Source organism: Scyliorhinus torazame, chromosome 13 (assembly GCF_047496885.1).
Source record: "Scyliorhinus torazame isolate Kashiwa2021f chromosome 13, sScyTor2.1, whole genome shotgun sequence".
In the NCBI taxonomy this organism is placed as follows: Eukaryota; Metazoa; Chordata; class Chondrichthyes; order Carcharhiniformes; family Scyliorhinidae; genus Scyliorhinus; species Scyliorhinus torazame.
The window spans coordinates 78113069-78131496 of NC_092719.1; the positions used below are offsets into that span (position 1 = coordinate 78113069).

General features: G+C 50.4%; 1 protein-coding gene across 1 annotated transcript in view; it reads left to right on the forward strand.

The window, feature by feature from the left end:
* Positions 1-384: 384 nt before the first annotated feature.
* Positions 385-18428, forward strand: part of lrmp (lymphoid-restricted membrane protein) — a 238493-nt gene continuing 220449 nt past the window's right edge. Inside the window, exons 1-3 of the mRNA XM_072471820.1 lie at positions 385-445; positions 7477-8101; positions 10267-10377. Of these exons, the coding sequence (XP_072327921.1) occupies positions 7528-8101; positions 10267-10377 (685 nt within the window). The 5' untranslated portion in view covers positions 385-445; positions 7477-7527. The remainder of the gene's footprint in view (positions 446-7476; positions 8102-10266; positions 10378-18428) is intronic.

The window sequence follows — 18428 nt, forward strand, 5'->3', positions numbered from 1 at the left end:
TCACAGATGCTACCAGACCTGCTGAGCTCTTACCCAGCATTACTTGTTTTTAATCCTCTAACCCCATTAATATATCACCCCTTAGGTTGACGGGATTTTTATGCAGTTTCACCATTGCTTCCAAAACATATGCCACCTGCGAAAACCACCATCTGTCGCTGCAACAGGCTCTCTGCTTCCACCATGAGGCCATGCACCGGTCCTGAATGCTTACTCAGCGTGACAATGCTGGAGGCTGACGTGCTCACAACCTCCACTAGAGGGAGCGATGGGGGTGTCCATTATAGTTAAGGGTACAATTTCTGGCTAATCAAAGGCGAGGGGCGGGGAACGCGCCCTATTTAAACCGGGAGCGAGTCTCTTTAATTCAGGTCTGGAGGTCCCGTCACGCTTTATAATCAGCGCTGAGCCATCCCGGAGAGCGAGCAAAGGCTTGGATAAGAAGGTGATTTATGACATAACATCGGACCATATTAAAACGTGGGAGTGTATGTGTCCCTAAGCCATTATTTAATAACCTGTGGGCTGTTTACATCTTGTTTCAATATGACCTCCTTTGACAGTTAGTAGCTCAGAGTAGTATAGTTCAATCTATACGATAGAGGTTGCTTTTTAAGCCCCAAGCGTCCAGGACCTTTCCGTACCTTGTGTGGGGAGCTGGTTGTGAGAAGTATGTTTGTTTCCATGTCTCAATTTAAAAATAAACTCTGCATTCCCGTGCAGGCGAACTTCGCCATATTCTTCCCAGCCTCGGTTATGGATCTTGACACGTCCACTCAAAAGTCTAAAGTCACTCATTGGTGCCTGTTTGGGTCTGGCCATGCTGACAGATCTGGATGTGTTTATTGAAGACTTGTATCTCTCTCTTCCCCCCCCCCCCCCCCCCCACCACCCCTCTCAATTAAATAACATTCCTTTTTGAAACTTCCAGAGTCAAACTCCCAGAGTAAAGCAACAAAAAAATTTACAAATGGAAAAGAGGTGCCTGGATTTTGAGGGCACTTTTCGAGGGACTTTGGGAGCTGCAGGCCAACCACAGTTTGACTTCTAATAGCTGGAATTTTAAAACCGTAAAACTACCAATTAATAAATGGTATTATTGGGGATGGTGGAAGTGTAGTGGTATTATCGCCGGATTGATAACCCCAGGCTCTGCCAGGTGGTAAAATTAAAATTCAATAAAAATATGGAATTAAAATCTCTAATGATGGTCAAATCAATTGGAATGAATAAATCTGTAATTAAAAGCTAGTCTCAGTGATGATAACCATGGAACTATCACCGATTGTCATAAACGCCCACCTGGTCCTTCAGGCAAGGATATCTGCCGTCCTTACCTGGTCTGGCCTACATGTGACTTCAGACCCACAGCAATGTGGTTGACGCTTAAAAGCCACACAGCTGAAGACAATTAGGGATGGGCAATAAATGCTTGCCCAGCCAGCAACACCTACATCCCAATAAATAAATAAATTCACTTCAGATTCGGTAAAATCTGTGCAGAGGGAAAGAGTTTATTTGTCGGGAAGATAACCTTGCTGTAAGTGGTTGGGAATAAACTGCTTTTTCCCGGCCAGAAATTTAGGGGGAAATGAGGGATGGGAAGGGGAAAACTTAAGGATAAGAGCAGAGATGCTTAAGTAATAGAAGTGCTGATTCATTGAGGTATAAAGAGGTGATAGACAAATATAAGAACAATAGATGAATTGAAGGGGGTTGGAAGTGTTTAGCAGAATAGTGAACAAAAGAAATCCTTCCATTTATATAATCCTTTTCACAACCATTTGACCTCTGGAGATGGTCAGTGGAGTTCTATCTGAAGTGTAGTCACAGTTGGAATGTAGGACACGCAACAGCCAGTTTGTGCACAGGAAGCTCCCACAAACAGCAATGTTGTAATGATCAGGTGATCTGTTTTTTTTTGTGTGATTTTGATTGTGGGTAGCAACACTGCCTCTGAGCCAGAGGTTCGGAGTTCAGGTCCCACTCCAGGACTTGATGGACAAGGAAGGTGTGTTCATAATGTGGCCAAAAGGCTGATTATCAATCTGTAAATGCTTCCAATATGCCTGTGGCAGGTGGTAAGAGCAGATGAATGATGAATGGATGAGTTTCCTTGTCTGCCAGAACTCAGATGGAGACTGGGGGGCGTGGGGTGCCGATATACATTTGGGTGTCGGAGAGACAATTACGGAGGGCAATACTCGAATGGGTCTGGTGCTGGTGTTGTCCCTTGCTTCTCCCGGACGGATTTTGCTGCCATTGTCGTCTCGTGCTCACTTCCGCTTCAGCCAGCCCTCCCGTCTTCCGCCTGTATTCTCCTTTTTCGCTGTTCCTATGGATGCCAAGTTTGTTAACGTTTCCCTGCCTCCACCCCCCCCCCCCCCCCACCACCTCCCTGGTTCTCCTCTATTGTTCCCTGTCTCTTCCCTCTTTCCTCCTCTCTTCCCCCCCCCCCCCCCCCCCGCCTCCCTGTGGTTCGCCTTTCCTTCCTCTTAGATTTAGCAGTGTCCCCCCCCCCCCCCCCTTCCCCTTCCTGGTCTATCTCTCCCTCTCATGCTTTGGCTACTTCCCCCTGGTTCTTAGCTACCTGGCTATTCTTCTGCTTGTTTGTTGGCCACAAACAGGTCTCGGAACAATTGGGTGAATGGCTCCCACGTTCTGTGGAAGCCGTTGTCTGACCCGCGGATGGCGAATTTTTCTCCATTTGGAGAGATTCTGCGAGGTCGGACAGCCAGTCTGCAGCTTTAGGTGGTGCTGCTGACCGCCAGCCGAACAGGATTCTACAGGCGGGCGTAAAGGCAGCACTTTTAACAGTGGAGCAGCTCCTTGGTACTGCATTGGAGCCTCAGCTTGTGCTCAGCGAGGCCCCCCCCCCCCCCCCGGAGGAGGGCGAGGCCCCCCCCCCGCTACTGCATTGTATCCTCAGCTTGTGCTCTACTGCATTGGAACCTCAGCTTGTGCTCTAATGCATTGGAGCCTCAGCTTGTGCTCTACTGCATTGGAGCCTCTGTGTGCGCTACTGCATTGGAGCCTCAGCTTGTTCTCTACTGCATTGGAGCCTCAGCTTGTGCTCACATCCTGAAGTGGGACTTGGAACCTGGAACCTTGTGACTATCAAGTGAAGCACAGTTAACATGGCTCTGAGGGTGGTTCAAAGTAGGAAAAAAATCTTCTAGATAAAGGAAGCCCCCCTTGACATGGAAATATGGGTAAAGAAAGGTAGGGTAGGCCCCAGGGTATGAACTACCCCACTGGCTGTGTATTTAATGAGTATCACTATCCCCAAAATTAGCCCATACCATCTTAGTTTTCGGTATGCCTTGTGGTGCTCCTGGCATGCTCTCCTGCACTCTTTGCTGAACCAGTGTTAATCCCCTGGCTTGGTGGTAATGGTAGAGTGGGGGATGTGCTGAGCCATGAGATTACAGATTGCGATTGTATACAATGTTACTGCTGATGGCCCACAGTGTCTCATGGATGCCTAGATTTCAGCTGCCACATCTGTTCAAAATCTATCTCTTTTAGCAAGGTGGTAGTGCCACACAACACATGGAGGGTATCCACAAAGTGAAGACGAGGACGGCATTGACAGATGCATCTGTGGTCGGTAGACTTGTGAGGACAAGGTCAAATAGGCTTTTCCTTTCATTGGTTACCTCACCATCTCTGACATGCTCTGCCTGGCATCAATCAGCTTAGTCAGCAGCGGTGCGACTGAGCTATTCTGTGATTGACGAACCTACCAGCGTGCAGCTTGTGCCCTTGCTGTCATCGTGGTAACTTCCAGTAGGTGTTCAACCTGCAGGAGCACTGGTTCACCAGCAGAGGGAGTGTGAGAGGTGGTAATCAGGAAAATTCCTTGCCCTCATTTGACCAGAGGCTTCACGGGTCTGGGGTCAATGTTAAGGACTCCCGGTGCAATCCCTTCCTGACTTAGCCCTCAGTGCTGCCACTTCTGGTCGGTATATCCTGCTTGGGGGATGGGACACACACACAAACGGTGATGGAGGAGTCTGGGACATTGGCTATGAAGGGTGAATATGACTATCGGGCTGTTAGACATAGAACATACAGTACAGAAGGAGGCCATTTGGCTCATTGAGTCTGCACCGGCCCACTTAAACCCTCACTTCCACCCTATCCCCATAACCCAATAATCTCTCATAACCTTTTTTTGGCCACTAAGGGCAATTTAGCATGGCCAATCCACCTAATCTGCACATCTTTGGACTGTGGGAGGAAACCGGAGCACCCGGAGGAAACCCACGCAGACACAGGGAGAACGTGCAGACTCAGCACTGACAGTGACCCAGCGGGGAATCAAACCTGGGACCCTGGACCTGTGAATCCACAGTGCTAACCACTGGGCTACCATGCTGCCCTGTTGCTTGATGAGTTGGTGAGACAGCTCTCCCAATTTTGGCACAAGCCATCAGATATTGGTAAGAAGGACTTTGCAGGGTTGATTGGCCCGAGTGAGCCAATGTTGGGTGGTCTGAGCTGTTCTGTTGCTTTTTGATTTGATAGTGATCTGTAGTGATTTGATACATTTGAGTGCTTTTCGAGGCCAGAACAGTTAGGATGGCAATTTTCCCTCCTTAACGGCATTAATGAAGCAGATGGGTTTATATGACAATCTAATAGTTTCTTGGTCATCATTACTGAGTCTAGGTTGTTCCAGAATTATTAATTAATTGAATTTAAATTCCACCACAGTTGGATTTGAACCAGTGCTCCCGAAGCATTAGCCTGGCCCCCGAATCATCAGAGCAGTAACGTTACCACAACACGACCTTCTTAAACAGATCCATGTTTAAATCCCTCCAATCAGGCTTCTGCTTAGTCAGTGCTCAAGCAGGCCTTAGTTACAAATGACATATGTGACTGTGCCAAAGTTAAACTTTACCGCCTCTCGATCTGTCAGCAACCTTTGATACTGTTGGCTCCAACCCCCCACCCTTCCTCGGACCCCTTCTCGGACACCCGCCCTCGGGAGGGCCCTCGCCCTCCTTCCCTCCCCTGGGGGGGTCTCACGCCCTCCTGCCCTCCCCCGGGGGGGTGGGGGGTCTCACGCCCGCCTGCCCTCCCCGGGGGGGTCTCTCACCCTCCTTCAACCCCCGGGGGGGGGCTCGCCCTCGGGCCCTCACCCTCCTTCCTTCCCCTGGGGGTGCCCCTCACCCTCCTTCCCTCGCCGGGGGGCCCTCTCCCTCCTTCCCTCCCCCGGGGAGCCCTCTCCCTCCTTCCCTCCCCCAGGGGCCCCTCGCCCTCCTTCCCTCCCCCGGGGGCCGCTCGCCCTCCTTCCCTCCCCCGGGGGCCGCTCGCCCTCCTTCCCTCCCCCGGGGGCCCCTCGCCCTCCTTCCCTCCCCCGGGGGCCCCTCGCCCTCCTTCCCTCCCCCGGGGGCCCCTCGCCCTCCTTCCCTCCCCCGGGGGCCCCTCGCCCTCCTTCCCTCCCCCGGGGGCCCCTCGCCCTCCTTCCCTCCCCCGGGGGCCCCTCGCCCTCCTTCCCTCCCCCGGGGGCCCCTCGCCCTCCTTCCCTCCCCCGGGGGCCCCTCGCCCTCCTTCCCTCCCCCGGGGGCCCCTCGCCCTCCTTCCCTCCCCCGGGGGCCCCTCGCCCTCCTTCCCTCCCCCGGGGGCCCCTCGCCCTCCTTCCCTCCCCCGGGGGCCCCTCGCCCTCCTTCCCTCCCCCGGGGGCCCCTCGCCCTCCTTCCCTCCCCCGGGGGCCCCTCGCCCTCCTTCCCTCCCCCGGGGGCCCCTCGCCCTCCTTCCCTCCCCCGGGGGCCCCTCGCCCTCCTTCCCTCCCCCGGGGGCCCCTCGCCCTCCTTCCCTCCCCCGGGGGCCCCTCGCCCTCCTTCCCTCCCCCGGGGGCCCCTCGCCCTCCTTCCCTCCCCCGGGGGCCCCTCGCCCTCCTTCCCTCCCCCGGGGGCCCCTCGCCCTCCTTCCCTCCCCCGGGGGCCCCTCGCCCTCCTTCCCTCCCCCGGGGGCCCCTCGCCCTCCTTCCCTCCCCCGGGGGCCCCTCGCCCTCCTTCCCTCCCCCGGGGGCCCCTCGCCCTCCTTCCCTCCCCCGGGGGCCCCTCGCCCTCCTTCCCTCCCCCGGGGGCCCCTCGCCCTCCTTCCCTCCCCCGGGGGCCCCTCGCCCTCCTTCCCTCCCCCGGGGGCCCCTCGCCCTCCTTCCCTCCCCCGGGGGCCCCTCGCCCTCCTTCCCTCCCCCGGGGGCCCCTCGCCCTCCTTCCCTCCCCCGGGGGCCCCTCGCCCTCCTTCCCTCCCCCGGGGGCCCCTCGCCCTCCTTCCCTCCCCCGGGGGCCCCTCGCCCTCCTTCCCTCCCCCGGGGGCCCCTCGCCCTCCTTCCCTCCCCCGGGGGCCCCTCGCCCTCCTTCCCTCCCCCGGGGGCCCCTCGCCCTCCTTCCCTCCCCCGGGGGCCCCTCGCCCTCCTTCCCTCCCCCGGGGGCCCCTCGCCCTCCTTCCCTCCCCCGGGGGCCCCTCGCCCTCCTTCCCTCCCCCGGGGGCCCCTCGCCCTCCTTCCCTCCCCCGGGGGCCCCTCGCCCTCCTTCCCTCCCCCGGGGGCCCCTCGCCCTCCTTCCCTCCCCCGGGGGCCCCTCGCCCTCCTTCCCTCCCCCGGGGGCCCCTCGCCCTCCTTCCCTCCCCCGGGGGCCCCTCGCCCTCCTTCCCTCCCCCGGGGGCCCCTCGCCCTCCTTCCCTCCCCCGGGGGCCCCTCGCCCTCCTTCCCTCCCCCGGGGGCCCCTCGCCCTCCTTCCCTCCCCCGGGGGCCCCTCGCCCTCCTTCCCTCCCCCGGGGGCCCCTCGCCCTCCTTCCCTCCCCCGGGGGCCCCTCGCCCTCCTTCCCTCCCCCGGGGGCCCCTCGCCCTCCTTCCCTCCCCCGGGGGCCCCTCGCCCTCCTTCCCTCCCCCGGGGGCCCCTCGCCCTCCTTCCCTCCCCCGGGGGCCCCTCGCCCTCCTTCCCTCCCCCGGGGGCCCCTCGCCCTCCTTCCCTCCCCCGGGGCCCCTCGCCCTCCTTCCCTCCCCCGGGGGCCCCTCGCCCTCCTTCCCTCCCCCGGGGGCCCCTCGCCCTCCTTCCCTCCCCCGGGGGGGGTGGTCTCTCGCCCTCGTGCCCTCCCCCGGGGGGGGTGGTCTCTCGCCCTCGTGCCCTCCCCCGGGGGGGGGGGGGGGTGGTCTCTCGCCCTCGTGCCCTCCCCCGGGGAGGTGTTTCTTGAGTTTTAAAGTCTTGCCTGAGAGGTAGTACTTTTGATAGTGCAGTACTCCCTCAGCACTGCTGTATTTAAAGTGTCCGCTTTAATTTGAAATTCTATTCTCTGGAACCTTTTGATTCCAAGGCAGGAGCACTCCAAGTGAGACATAGCTGACACCTGTAATTGTGCATCTCCAGAATCAAGTTGTGAATCATTATTATTGAGTACAATTTGATCTGTGTGCGGGTGTAGTTTAGAAATAGCCCTGCATTTTTCTGTTGTTGTTTCCAGGTACTTCAATGTTCAAGAGTGAGATACTCCCTCAACTCTTCAAACAAAACCATGACCAGCAAGCGCCATAATCCAGTGGAGAGCATTTGTCGAAAAATTCAAACCATTCAAAGGAGGGATCGGGTGTCCAATCCTGTGTTGCAAATTCCCAAATTCCGCTCCAGAAACTTTGAGAGCCCTCAGATCAGCCTCAAGAAGAACATGGAGGTGATTCTAAGGACTAGGAAGGTTGAAAATCACACTCTGCAGCAGGAGGTGAATATTGCCGTTGCGAATTGTACCTTATCACCTGAAACCTCAGGTCAACAAAGAAATGCAAGGGGTAGGCCTGCCTCTGTCAGTTCTACTTACACGGTTGTCAGCTCAGTTGGAGAAAAGGCCACTAAGCCACTGCATGGCTGCAGAGCTCTGAGCTGCTCCACACCAGTTAACGAGAGTGAAAGAAATGTTGCCATCGTGAGCCAGCCCCACTCAGCCATTATTAACATTGAACATCGTATATTGGCCAGCGATGACTACAGTGCTGCGTGCAGTCCAGTGAACACCACCAACTTTAATTTCTACACCCATTTGCACAGAACACAATCACCTGTAGCAAAGAGATTATCCCTGGATGAGACCAGTGGTAAGTGAATAAAGAGGAAGTTGTCACATGCATAGCTTTAAGGGTTTTTATATCCCCTGTAGGCCGATTTAAATTCTAGAGTCTGGCGATTAAAACAAACTCAAAATTATTGAAGAGGACAGTTTACTTTCAAGGGGAAACTTGCATTCATGTAACACCTTTCGCAACCTCTATGTTCCCAAGTGCTTTACAGAACTCAATTTCACAACATATGTCTGATTTGAGCTCAACTGGTCCTCTACCATCTGAATTAATGTAAGTAAAACATTCATGATGAGAAAATTAATGGAACTAAAAAAAGTGATTAATCCCCAGGACCTGACTGTTTCAATCCGAGGGTGTAATGGAAGTCTGGGAGTGCAACGTAGAAGCCCACCTATAATCTTTCAGAGTTCCCCAGATTGAGGAGTCGTCCTTCTGCATTGGAAAATTGTTCATGTCACTCCACTTTTCAAGAAGGGCGAAAGAGGAGACCAGAGAATTACAGACTGGCTAGCCTAACATCTGTGGTGGGGAAATTGTTGGGAATCTATAATCAGGGATAGGGTAACTGGACACCTCAAATTTGCACAATATCAGGGAGAGTCAGCCTGGATTCATGACTGGTAGGTCATGCCTGACAAACCACATTGAATGTTTTGAAGAGGCAACTAAGGTAGCGGAAAGGGGAATGTCTACGGACGTTTATATGGACTTCCAAAAGGCATTTGATAAAAGTCCATGTAAAAGAAATGTTAACTAAGGTAGAAGCTCATGGAATTGAGGGCAAATTACTAACATGGCTGGGAAATTGATTGAGTGGCAGGCGACAGAAAGTAGGGATAATGGGTAGGTACTCAAATCGGCAGGATCTGTGTTAGGGCCTCAATTGTTCACATTATTCATTAATAAAAGTCATATATCTAAATTTGCTGATGACACAAAGTTGGATGGCATTGTAGGCAGTGTAGATGACAGCATAAAATTACAAACAGATATTTCTAGATTAGGTGAATGGGCAAAACTGTGGCAGATAAATTTCAATGTCAGCAAGTGCAAGGTGATCCATTTTGGACCAAAGAAGGATAGATCCGGATACTTTCTAGATGGTAAGAAGCTAAATTCAGTGGATGTCCTGGGGATTCAGGAGGCATTGATCTTTAAAATGCCATGAACAGGTGCAAAAAGTAATCAAGAAGGCTAATTGAATGCTGGCCTTTGTATCTAGAGGCTTGCAGTACAAAGACACAGAAGTTAGGCTGCAGCTTTACAAAGACCCCACTTGGAATACTGTAAGCAGATCTGGGCACCGACACCTTAGGAAGGATATTTTGGCTTTGGAGGGAATGTAGTATAGGTTTACAAGAATTATACCTGGATTTCAGGGGTTAAGTTATGACGAGTGATTATACATATCAGGCCTGTTTTCTCTAGAATTTAGAAGGCTAAGGGGTGATCTGATTGAAGCCTTCAAGGTATTAACAGGAAAAGACAGGATAGATAAAGGTAAACTGTTTCCACTAGTTGGAGATTCTAGAACTCTGAAGCATAGTCTAAAAATTAAGGCCAGATCATTCAGGAGAGATGTTAGGAACCACTTCTACACAAAGGGTTGTAGAGGTATGGAACTCTCGTCTACAAATGGCAGTTGATGCCAGATCAGTTCATTTTAAATCTGAGATAGATGTAGTTTTGTTGAGCAAAAATATTAAGGGGTATCGGCCAAAGGCAGGTTTGTGGAGTTAGGCCACAGATCAGCCAATGATCTTATTGAATGGCAAGTCAGGCTCGAGGGGCTGAATGGCCTACTGTTTCTATCAGTCAATCCCAACTGAATGTTTGATTTTTGCCTACATTTATATTTGTGTGTGGGGTGTACTTATCCATTGCTGTGAAAATATTACAGTATAATATCCTGATATTAGTTGAGGGGTAAGTTTATGTTAATATGACCACTTAAGTAAAGAACTGAATTGCATTTATTTCAATATAGCTGAGCCTTTTATTTACTAATTGGGCATATACACAGTGTTTTCATGTTTCTTAATAAGCTAATAGAGGAAATGTCAACATTTAGTAAAATATAAAAAATAATTCTGATATTGAGCAGGATGTTTTGAACTAAGGGGTAAACACAAGTGTGACCAGAGCTGTGTTCTGTTCAACCTTTCACTCTTTTTCTAAAGTACACGAGCCTGCAGTGCTAAACAGAATGGAAAATGCAGAACACATGAGTCTGATCTGCGAGGAAGATTTACTGGACACTATTTTCTATGCCTGTGATCTAAAGCACAGAGGTAAAACAGTTCTACCTTCATCATTCTCATTTATTACTCAAAATTCTGACTCCTAAAATAGATGGTGTGGATTAAGGATTGGTGAATGGACAGAAAACAAAGAGTAGGAATAAGTGGGACATTTTCTGATTGGTAAGCTGTAACGAACGAGAGTGTGCTTCGGGGATCAGGTCTCGGGCCTCTGTTATTTACAATCTATTATTGACTTGAAAGGGAACAGAGTGATATATCTAAGTTTGCTGGTGCTACAAAGTCAGGTGGGAAAGTAAATGGTGAGGAGGCTCCAAAGAGACTTCAGAAATAGAGACAGGTTGAGCGAGTGGGCAAGGACATGCCGATGGAATACAATGTGGTGAAGTTGGCTAATTTGGTCGCAAAAGTAAGACAACAGAATATTGTCTGCTAACGTTCAGAGGGACGTGGGTTTCCTGGTAAATGAATGCAGAAAGCTACTATGCAATGGGATTCGAGCGAAAGAAGCTTTATTGCGATTATACAGGACACTGGTGTTACTGCACCTGGAGCACTTTGTGCAGTTTTGGCCTCCTTAAGAAAAGACACATCTTTCCTAGACGATGTGCAACAAAAGATTCACTGGACTACTTCCTGGGGTGAGAGGATCGTCCTTTGAGGAGAGGTTACGTAGACTAGGCCTCCTTGGATTTTAAAGAATAAGAAGTGATTTAAAAAAAAAAAAAAAAAATTTTAGAGCCCCCAACTCTATTTTTCCAATTAAGGGGCAATTTAACATGGCCAATCCACCTACCCTACACATCTTTCGGGTTGTGGGGGCGAAACCCACACAAACACTGGGAGAATGGGCAAACTCCACACAGGACAGTGACCCAGAGCTGGGGTTGAACCTGGGTCCTCAGCGCATTGAGGCAGAAGTGCTAACCACTTCCACCATGCTGCCTCGGAATAAGAAGTGATCTAATTGAAACAACATTCTTAAGAGACTTGACAAGCTAGACAGCGAGAGAATGTTTCCTCTAGCTGGGGAATCTAGATCACGTAGTGTCACAGTTTCGAATAAATAAGCAGTTGGCCATTTTGGAATAAGATGAGGCATTTCTTCATTGGGACGGTTGTGAATCTTTGGAATTCTCCACCCCCAGAGGGTGCTCACTCATTGAGTGTATTCAAAACAGATCAATGGCTTTTTGGGAACCAAGGAAAAGTTGGGAAGGTGGAGTTGAGGTAGATCAGCCACGATCTTGTTCTAAAGTCGTGAAGAGTCAAATGGTTTATTTCAGCTCCTTTTTCTTATCTTATTTTATAGAATCATAGAATTTACAGTGCAGAAGGAGGCCATTCGACCCATCGAGTCTGCACCGGCTCTTTGAAAGCGCACCATACTTAAGCCCATACCGCCACCCTATCCCCGTCGTCCAGCAACCCCATCTAACCTAAGGGCAATTTAGCATGGCCATCCACCTAACCTGCGCATCTTTGCACTGTGGGAAGAAGCTGGAGCACCCGGAGGAAACCCACGCAGACACTGGGCGAATGAGCAAACTCCCCACAGACAGTCACCCAAGCCAGGAATCAGACATCACCATCCGAGGAAAAAGGCTCTCACTGTCCACCCTATCCAATCCTCTGATCATCTTGTATGCTTCAATTAAGTCACCTCTTAGCCTTCGCTCTAACGAAAACAGCCTCAAGTCCCTCAGCCTTTTCTCATAAGATCTTCCCTCCATACCAGGCAACATTCTGGTAAATCTCCTCTGCACCCTTTCCAATGCTTCCACATCCTTCCTATAATGCGGCGACCAGAACTGCATGCAATACTCCAAATGCAGCCGCACCAGAGTTTTGTACAGCTGCAACATGACCTCATGGATCCGAAACTCAATCCCTCTACCAATAAACACTAACACACCGTACGCCTTCTTAACAACCCTCTCAACCTGGGTGGCAAGTTTCAGGGATCTATTTACATGGACACCGAGATCTCTCTGCTCATCCACACTGCTAAGAATCTTACCATTAGCCCAGTACTCTGTCTTCCTGTTATTCCTTCCAAAGTGAATCACCTCACACTTTTCTGCATGAAACTCCATTTGCCACCTCTCAGCCCAGCGCTGCAGCTTATCTATGTCCCTCTGTAACTTGTAACATCCTTCCGCATTATCCACAACTCCACCGACTTCAGTGTCATCTGCAAATTTACTCACCCATCCTTCTACACCCTCCTCCAGGTCATTTATAAAAATGACAAACAGCAGTGGCCCCAAAACAGATCCTTGTGGTGCACCACTAGTAACTGGACTCCAGTCTGAACATTTCCCATCAACCACCACCCTTTGTCTTCTTCCAGCTAGCCAATTTCTGATCCAAACTGCTAAATAACCCTGAATCCCATGCCTCTGTATTTTCTGTAGTAGCCTACAGTGGGGAACCTTATCAAACGCTTTACTGAAATCCGTATACACCACATCAACTGCTTTACCCTCATCCACCTGTTTGGTCACCTTCTCAAGGAACTCAATAAGGTTTGTGAGGCACGACCTACCCTTCACAAAACCGTGTTGACTATCTCTAATCAAATTATTCCTTTCCAGATGATTATACATCCTATCTCTTATAAACCTTTCCAAGATTTTGCCCACAACAGAAGTAAGGCTCACTGGTCTATAGTTACCTGGGTTGTCTCTACTCCCCTTCTTGAACAAGGGGACAACATTTGCTATCCTCCAGTCTTCTGGCACTATTCCTGTAGACAAAGATGACTTAAAGATCCAAGCCAAAGGCTCAGCAATCTCCTCCCTAGCTTCCCAGAGAATCCTAGGATAAATCCCATCCAGCCCTGGGGACTTATCTATTTTCACACTTTCCAGAATTGCTAACACCTCCTCCTTATGAACCTCAAGCCCTTCTAGTCTAGTAGCCTGAATCTCAGTATTCTCCTCGACAACATTGTCTTTTTCCTGTGTGAATACTGACGAAAAATATTCATTTAGCACCTCTCCTATCTCCTCGGACTGCAAGCACAACTTCCCACGACTGTCCTTGACTGGCCGTACTCTTACCCTAGTCATACATTTATTCCTGACATATCTATAGAAAGCTTTAGGATTATCCTTGATCCTACCAGCCAAAGATTTCTCATGTCCCCTCCTGGCTCTTCTTAGCTCTCTCTTTAGGTCCTTCCTAGCTAACCTGTAACTCTCGAGCACCCTAAATGAACCTTCATGTCTCATCTTTACATAAGCCTCCTTCCTCTTGACAAGTGTTTCGACTGCTTTAGTAAACCATGGTTCCCTTACTCAACCACTTCCTCCATGCCTGACAAGTACATACTTATCAAGGACATGCAGTAGCTGTTCCTTGAACAAGCTCCACATTTCCATTGTGCCCATCCCCTGCAGTTTTCCTCTCCATCCGATGCATCCTAAGTCTTGCCTCATCGCATCATAAGTGCCTTTCCCCCAGATATAACTCTTGCCCTGCGGTATATACCTATCCCTTTCCATCACTAAAGTAAACTTAATCGAATTGTGGTCACTATCACCAAAGTGCTCACCTACCTCCAAATCTAATACCTGTCCTGGTTCATTACCCTGTACCAAATCCAATGTGGCCTCGCCTCTCGTTGGCCTATCTACGTACTGTGTCAGGAAACCCTCCTGCACACATTGGACAAAAACGGACACATCTAAAGTACTCTAACTATAGCATTTCCAGTCAATATTTGGAAAGTTAAAGTCCCCCATAACAACTACCCTGTTGCTTTCGCTCCTATCCAGAATCATCTTTGGAATCCTTTCCTCTACATCTCGAACTTTTCGGAGGCCAAAGAAAACCCCTAACAGGGTGACCTCCCCTTTCCTGTTTCTAACCTCAGCCCATACTACCTCAGTAGACGAGTCCTCATCAAACGTCCTTTCTGCCACCGTAATACTGTCCTTGACTAACAATGCCACCCCTCCCCCTCTTTTACCACCTTCCCTGAGCTTACTGAAATATCTAAACCCCGGCACCTGCAACAACCATTCCTGTCCCTGCTCTATCCATGACTCTGAAATGGCCACAACATCGAAGTCCCAGGTACCAACCCATGCCGCAAGCTCACCCACCTTATTCCGGATGCTCCTGGCATTGAAGAAGACACACTTTAAACCACCTTCCTGCCTGCCGGTACACTCCTGCAACTTTGAAACCTTATTCATGACCTCACTACTCTCAACCTCCTGTATACTGGAGCTACAATTCAGGTTCCCAAGCCCCTGCTGAACTAGTTTAAACCCTCCCGAAGAGCATTAGCAAATTTCCCCCCCCTGGATATTGGTACCCCTCTGGTCCAGGTGTAGACCATCCCGTTTCTAGAGGTCCCACCGACCCCAGAATGAGCCCCAATTATCCAGAAATCTGAAACCCTCCCTCTTGCACCATCCCTGTAGCCACGTGTTCAACTCCTCTCTCTCCCTATTCCTCGTCTCGCTATCACATGGCACGGGTAACAACCCAGAGATAATAACTGTTTGTCCTAGATCTAAGTTTCCACCCTATCTCCCTGAATTCCTGCAGCAAAGGCTGAACAGGCTGGGTCTAATCTCTTGAAGAAAACGCTGAAGGGTGACGTAATAGAAGTCTTTGCAGTTACTAAAGGCTTTAATTGAACAGGCAGTGTTTCCACTTGTGGGAAAGAGGAAAATTGAAGACCATCAACATAAGATAGTCTGCCAGGAATTAAATCGAGTATTCCGAAGGAACCTCTCCACCCAGAGACTGGTGAGAATGTGCAACTTGCTATCACAGGGAACAGTTGAAGTGAATCATATTGATGCATTTCAGGTGAAGTTAGGTAAGCCTTTGAGGGAGAAGGGAACACTGACCGAGATTGAGATGAGGAAGAATGGGAAGCGGCAAGAGTGCAACATTAAGTGCGAGCATGGTCTGGTTGGGCTGAATGGTCTGAGTTTGTGTCATGTACTTTGAGATCTGGGACGCGGTCAGTGTAATGTGCTTGAGAGGGACCAAGTGTCCTTGGGACCAAAGTTCTCCACCACTGGGGTTTCCCTCACCTCATGCCTGGGTCTGCTGTAGACTCATTGGTAAAGGTAGACTGTTATGTTCCTATCAGAGAACTGTCTAGAATGACCAGGATTATAGTCTGAACTCTTGCTGTTTATCAGGCAGTTTTTGAAAACAAGCAATTTCTCAGTTTCCGCCAGGAGAGGGCAACATGTTCCAAATGCGAAAACAAATGTGACCATTGTTAGAATATTAAGCATTGATTGCCTTGGGAAGATGACTTCAGGAGATTCCACTGCGGCAGGAGTATTGACTATGGATTGGGCAGCTGGGGAGGAGTTGGATTCTGCCGAGGCAGAGAAGCCTGAGAAGCGATTTGATAGTGGTGGCATGAAAGGCTTCAATAAAGTGAATGGCGGAAACGCTTGCAATGGCTGAAAAGTCAATAAGCAGAGGGCATAGATTTAAGGTGATTGGTAAACTCAAACGGAAGCAAACTGAGGATTTGTTTTTGTGGAATGCATCATCTGGAGGAGCAGAAACCGATTCAATAATGGCTTTCAAAAGGAAATGGAATAAATACTTGGGGGAAAGTGGGGAGAGCAAATGGTTAACATCAGGAGCCAGATACTAGTGTGACTAATGATGTAATGCCACATGATAAGACTGCAATTTTGTGGGAAGCAGAGGTACAATCTCATGTAGGGTACATGAGATGTGTACAGATCTGTAAATAAACAAGAATGGGTTAAATAATAGTATTTTGGTGACATTCTTTGGTTAACAAGAAAACCCTCAAGTAACTCCGTACAGACCCTGGACACGAGACAAACCGATAAGAGGGAAATGAGACCGACTGATTGCTTTTCTAAAGAGCTACGACAGACTTGATGGGCGAATGGCCTCTTCCTGTGCTTACTGTTCTACAGCGCAGTGGTTAGCACTGCTGTCTCACAGCTCCAGGGTCCCTGGTTCAAATCCGGCCTCTGGTAACTGTCTGTGTGGAGTTTGCACTTTCTCCCCGTGTCTGTGGGTTTTCTCCGGGTTCTCTGGATTCCTCCCGCAGTCCAAAGATGTGCAGGTTAGGTCGATTGCCCATGATCAATTGCTCCTTAGTGTCCAAAAGGTTAGGTGTGGTTACTGGGTTGCAGGGATAGGGTGGAGGTTTGGGCTTAAGTAGGGTGTTCTTTCCAAGGGCCGGTGCAGACTCGATGGGGCGAATGGGTACAGATAACCAACAACCTGTCCTGGTCCCCCCATGCTGACACTATAGTTAAGAAAGCCCACCAACGACTACTTTCTCAGAAGACTAAGGAAATTTGGCATGTCAGCTACGACCCTCACCAACTTTTACAGATACACCATAGAAAGCATTCTTTCTGGTTGTATCACAGCTTGGTATGGAGCCTGCTCTGCCCAAGACCGCAGGAAACTACAAAAGGTCGCGAATATAGCCCAGTCCATCACGCAAACCAGCTCCCATCCACTGACTCTGTCTATAATTCCCGCTGCCTCGGAAAGGCAGCCAGCATAATTAAGGATCCCACACACCCCTGACATACTCTCTTCCACCTTTTTCCGTCAGGAAAAAGATACCAAAGTTTGAGGTCACGTACCAACCGACTCGAGAACAGTTTCTGGCTGTCACCAGACTTTTGAATGGACCTACTTCGTATTAAGTTGATCTTTTCTCTACACCTTGCTATAACTGTAACATTATATTCTGCAGTCCTTCCTTCCCTATGTACGGTGTGCATTGTTTGTACAGCATGCAAGAAACAATACTTTTCACTGTATACTAATACATGTGACAATAATAAATCAAATCAAAGTAGTATAATCCTGAGACACCTCAGCAAAGCAAATAAAGATCCACATTATAAAATGGATTGATACTGCACGGGGCGGTCACGGCTGCCACCCTGTGGGAGGCACTTAAGGCAGTAATTAGGGGTGAATTTATTTCCATCCGGATGCATAGGGAGAGGATGGATAGAGAGCGACAGCGAGGCTGGTAGATGAGATTCCGAGGGTGGATCAGAGGTACTCGGTGGCACCAGAGGAGGGTTTTGTAAAGGAGAGGCAGAGGCTCCAGATGGAGTTCGGGTTAGTGTCCACACGGCAAGTGGTAGGGCAATTGCGGAGGGCTAGAGGGACAGTGTTTGAGTACAGGGTAAAGGTGAGTAGGATGCTGGCCCACCGGCTCAGGGAGCAGGCAGCGGCAAGGAAGATTGGTTGAATGAGGATGAGAAGGGTAAGGTCATGACGGACCCAGAGGAGGTGAGTGGGGTGTTTGAGGCCTTCTACAGGAGGCTGTACGAGTCGGAACCCCCGTCTGGGGAGGAGGATATGAGACGGATCCTAGACAGGATGGAGTTCCCCAGGGTGGAGGAGGAGTGGATGCAGGAACTGGAAGCCTCGATCGGGCTGAGGGAGGTGACGGATGGCGTGGGCGCGATGCAGGCAGGGAAGGCCCCGGTGCCGGACAAGTTCCCAGTGGACTTTTCTAAGTAGTTTTGTGCGGGAGCTGGGGCCACTGCTAGTGAGGGCATACAATGAGGTGAGGGGTAAGGTGCTCCCCCTCCCCGCAGGCTTCCACCTCCCTGATTTTGAAGAAGGATAAGGACCCAGAGCAGTGTGTACCGCCCAATATCTCAGCTTAATATCGATGCAAAGTTGTTGGCAAAGGTACTAGCATCGCAAATAAAAAACTGTGTGCTGGTGGTGATGGGGGAGGACCAGATGGAATTGTGAAGGGGGGGCAGTTGTCGACAAATGTGCGCAGGCTGCTTAATGTAATTATGATGCCCTCGGAGTGGCAGGAGGTAGAAATAGTGGTGGCAATGGATGGGGAAAAGGCCTTTGATTAGGTGGAGTGGGCGTATTTGTTGGAGGTGTTGGGTCGGTTTGGGTTTGGTCAGGGGTTCATGGATTGGGTTCTGCTGCTGCACAGGGCGCCGATGGCGAGTGTTCAGACAAGCAGGGCGAGTTTGGGGTACTACGGGATACAAGGGGGAGGACAAGGCTCTCCCCATTGCTTTTTGCCTTGACGATAGAGCCGTTGGCAATGG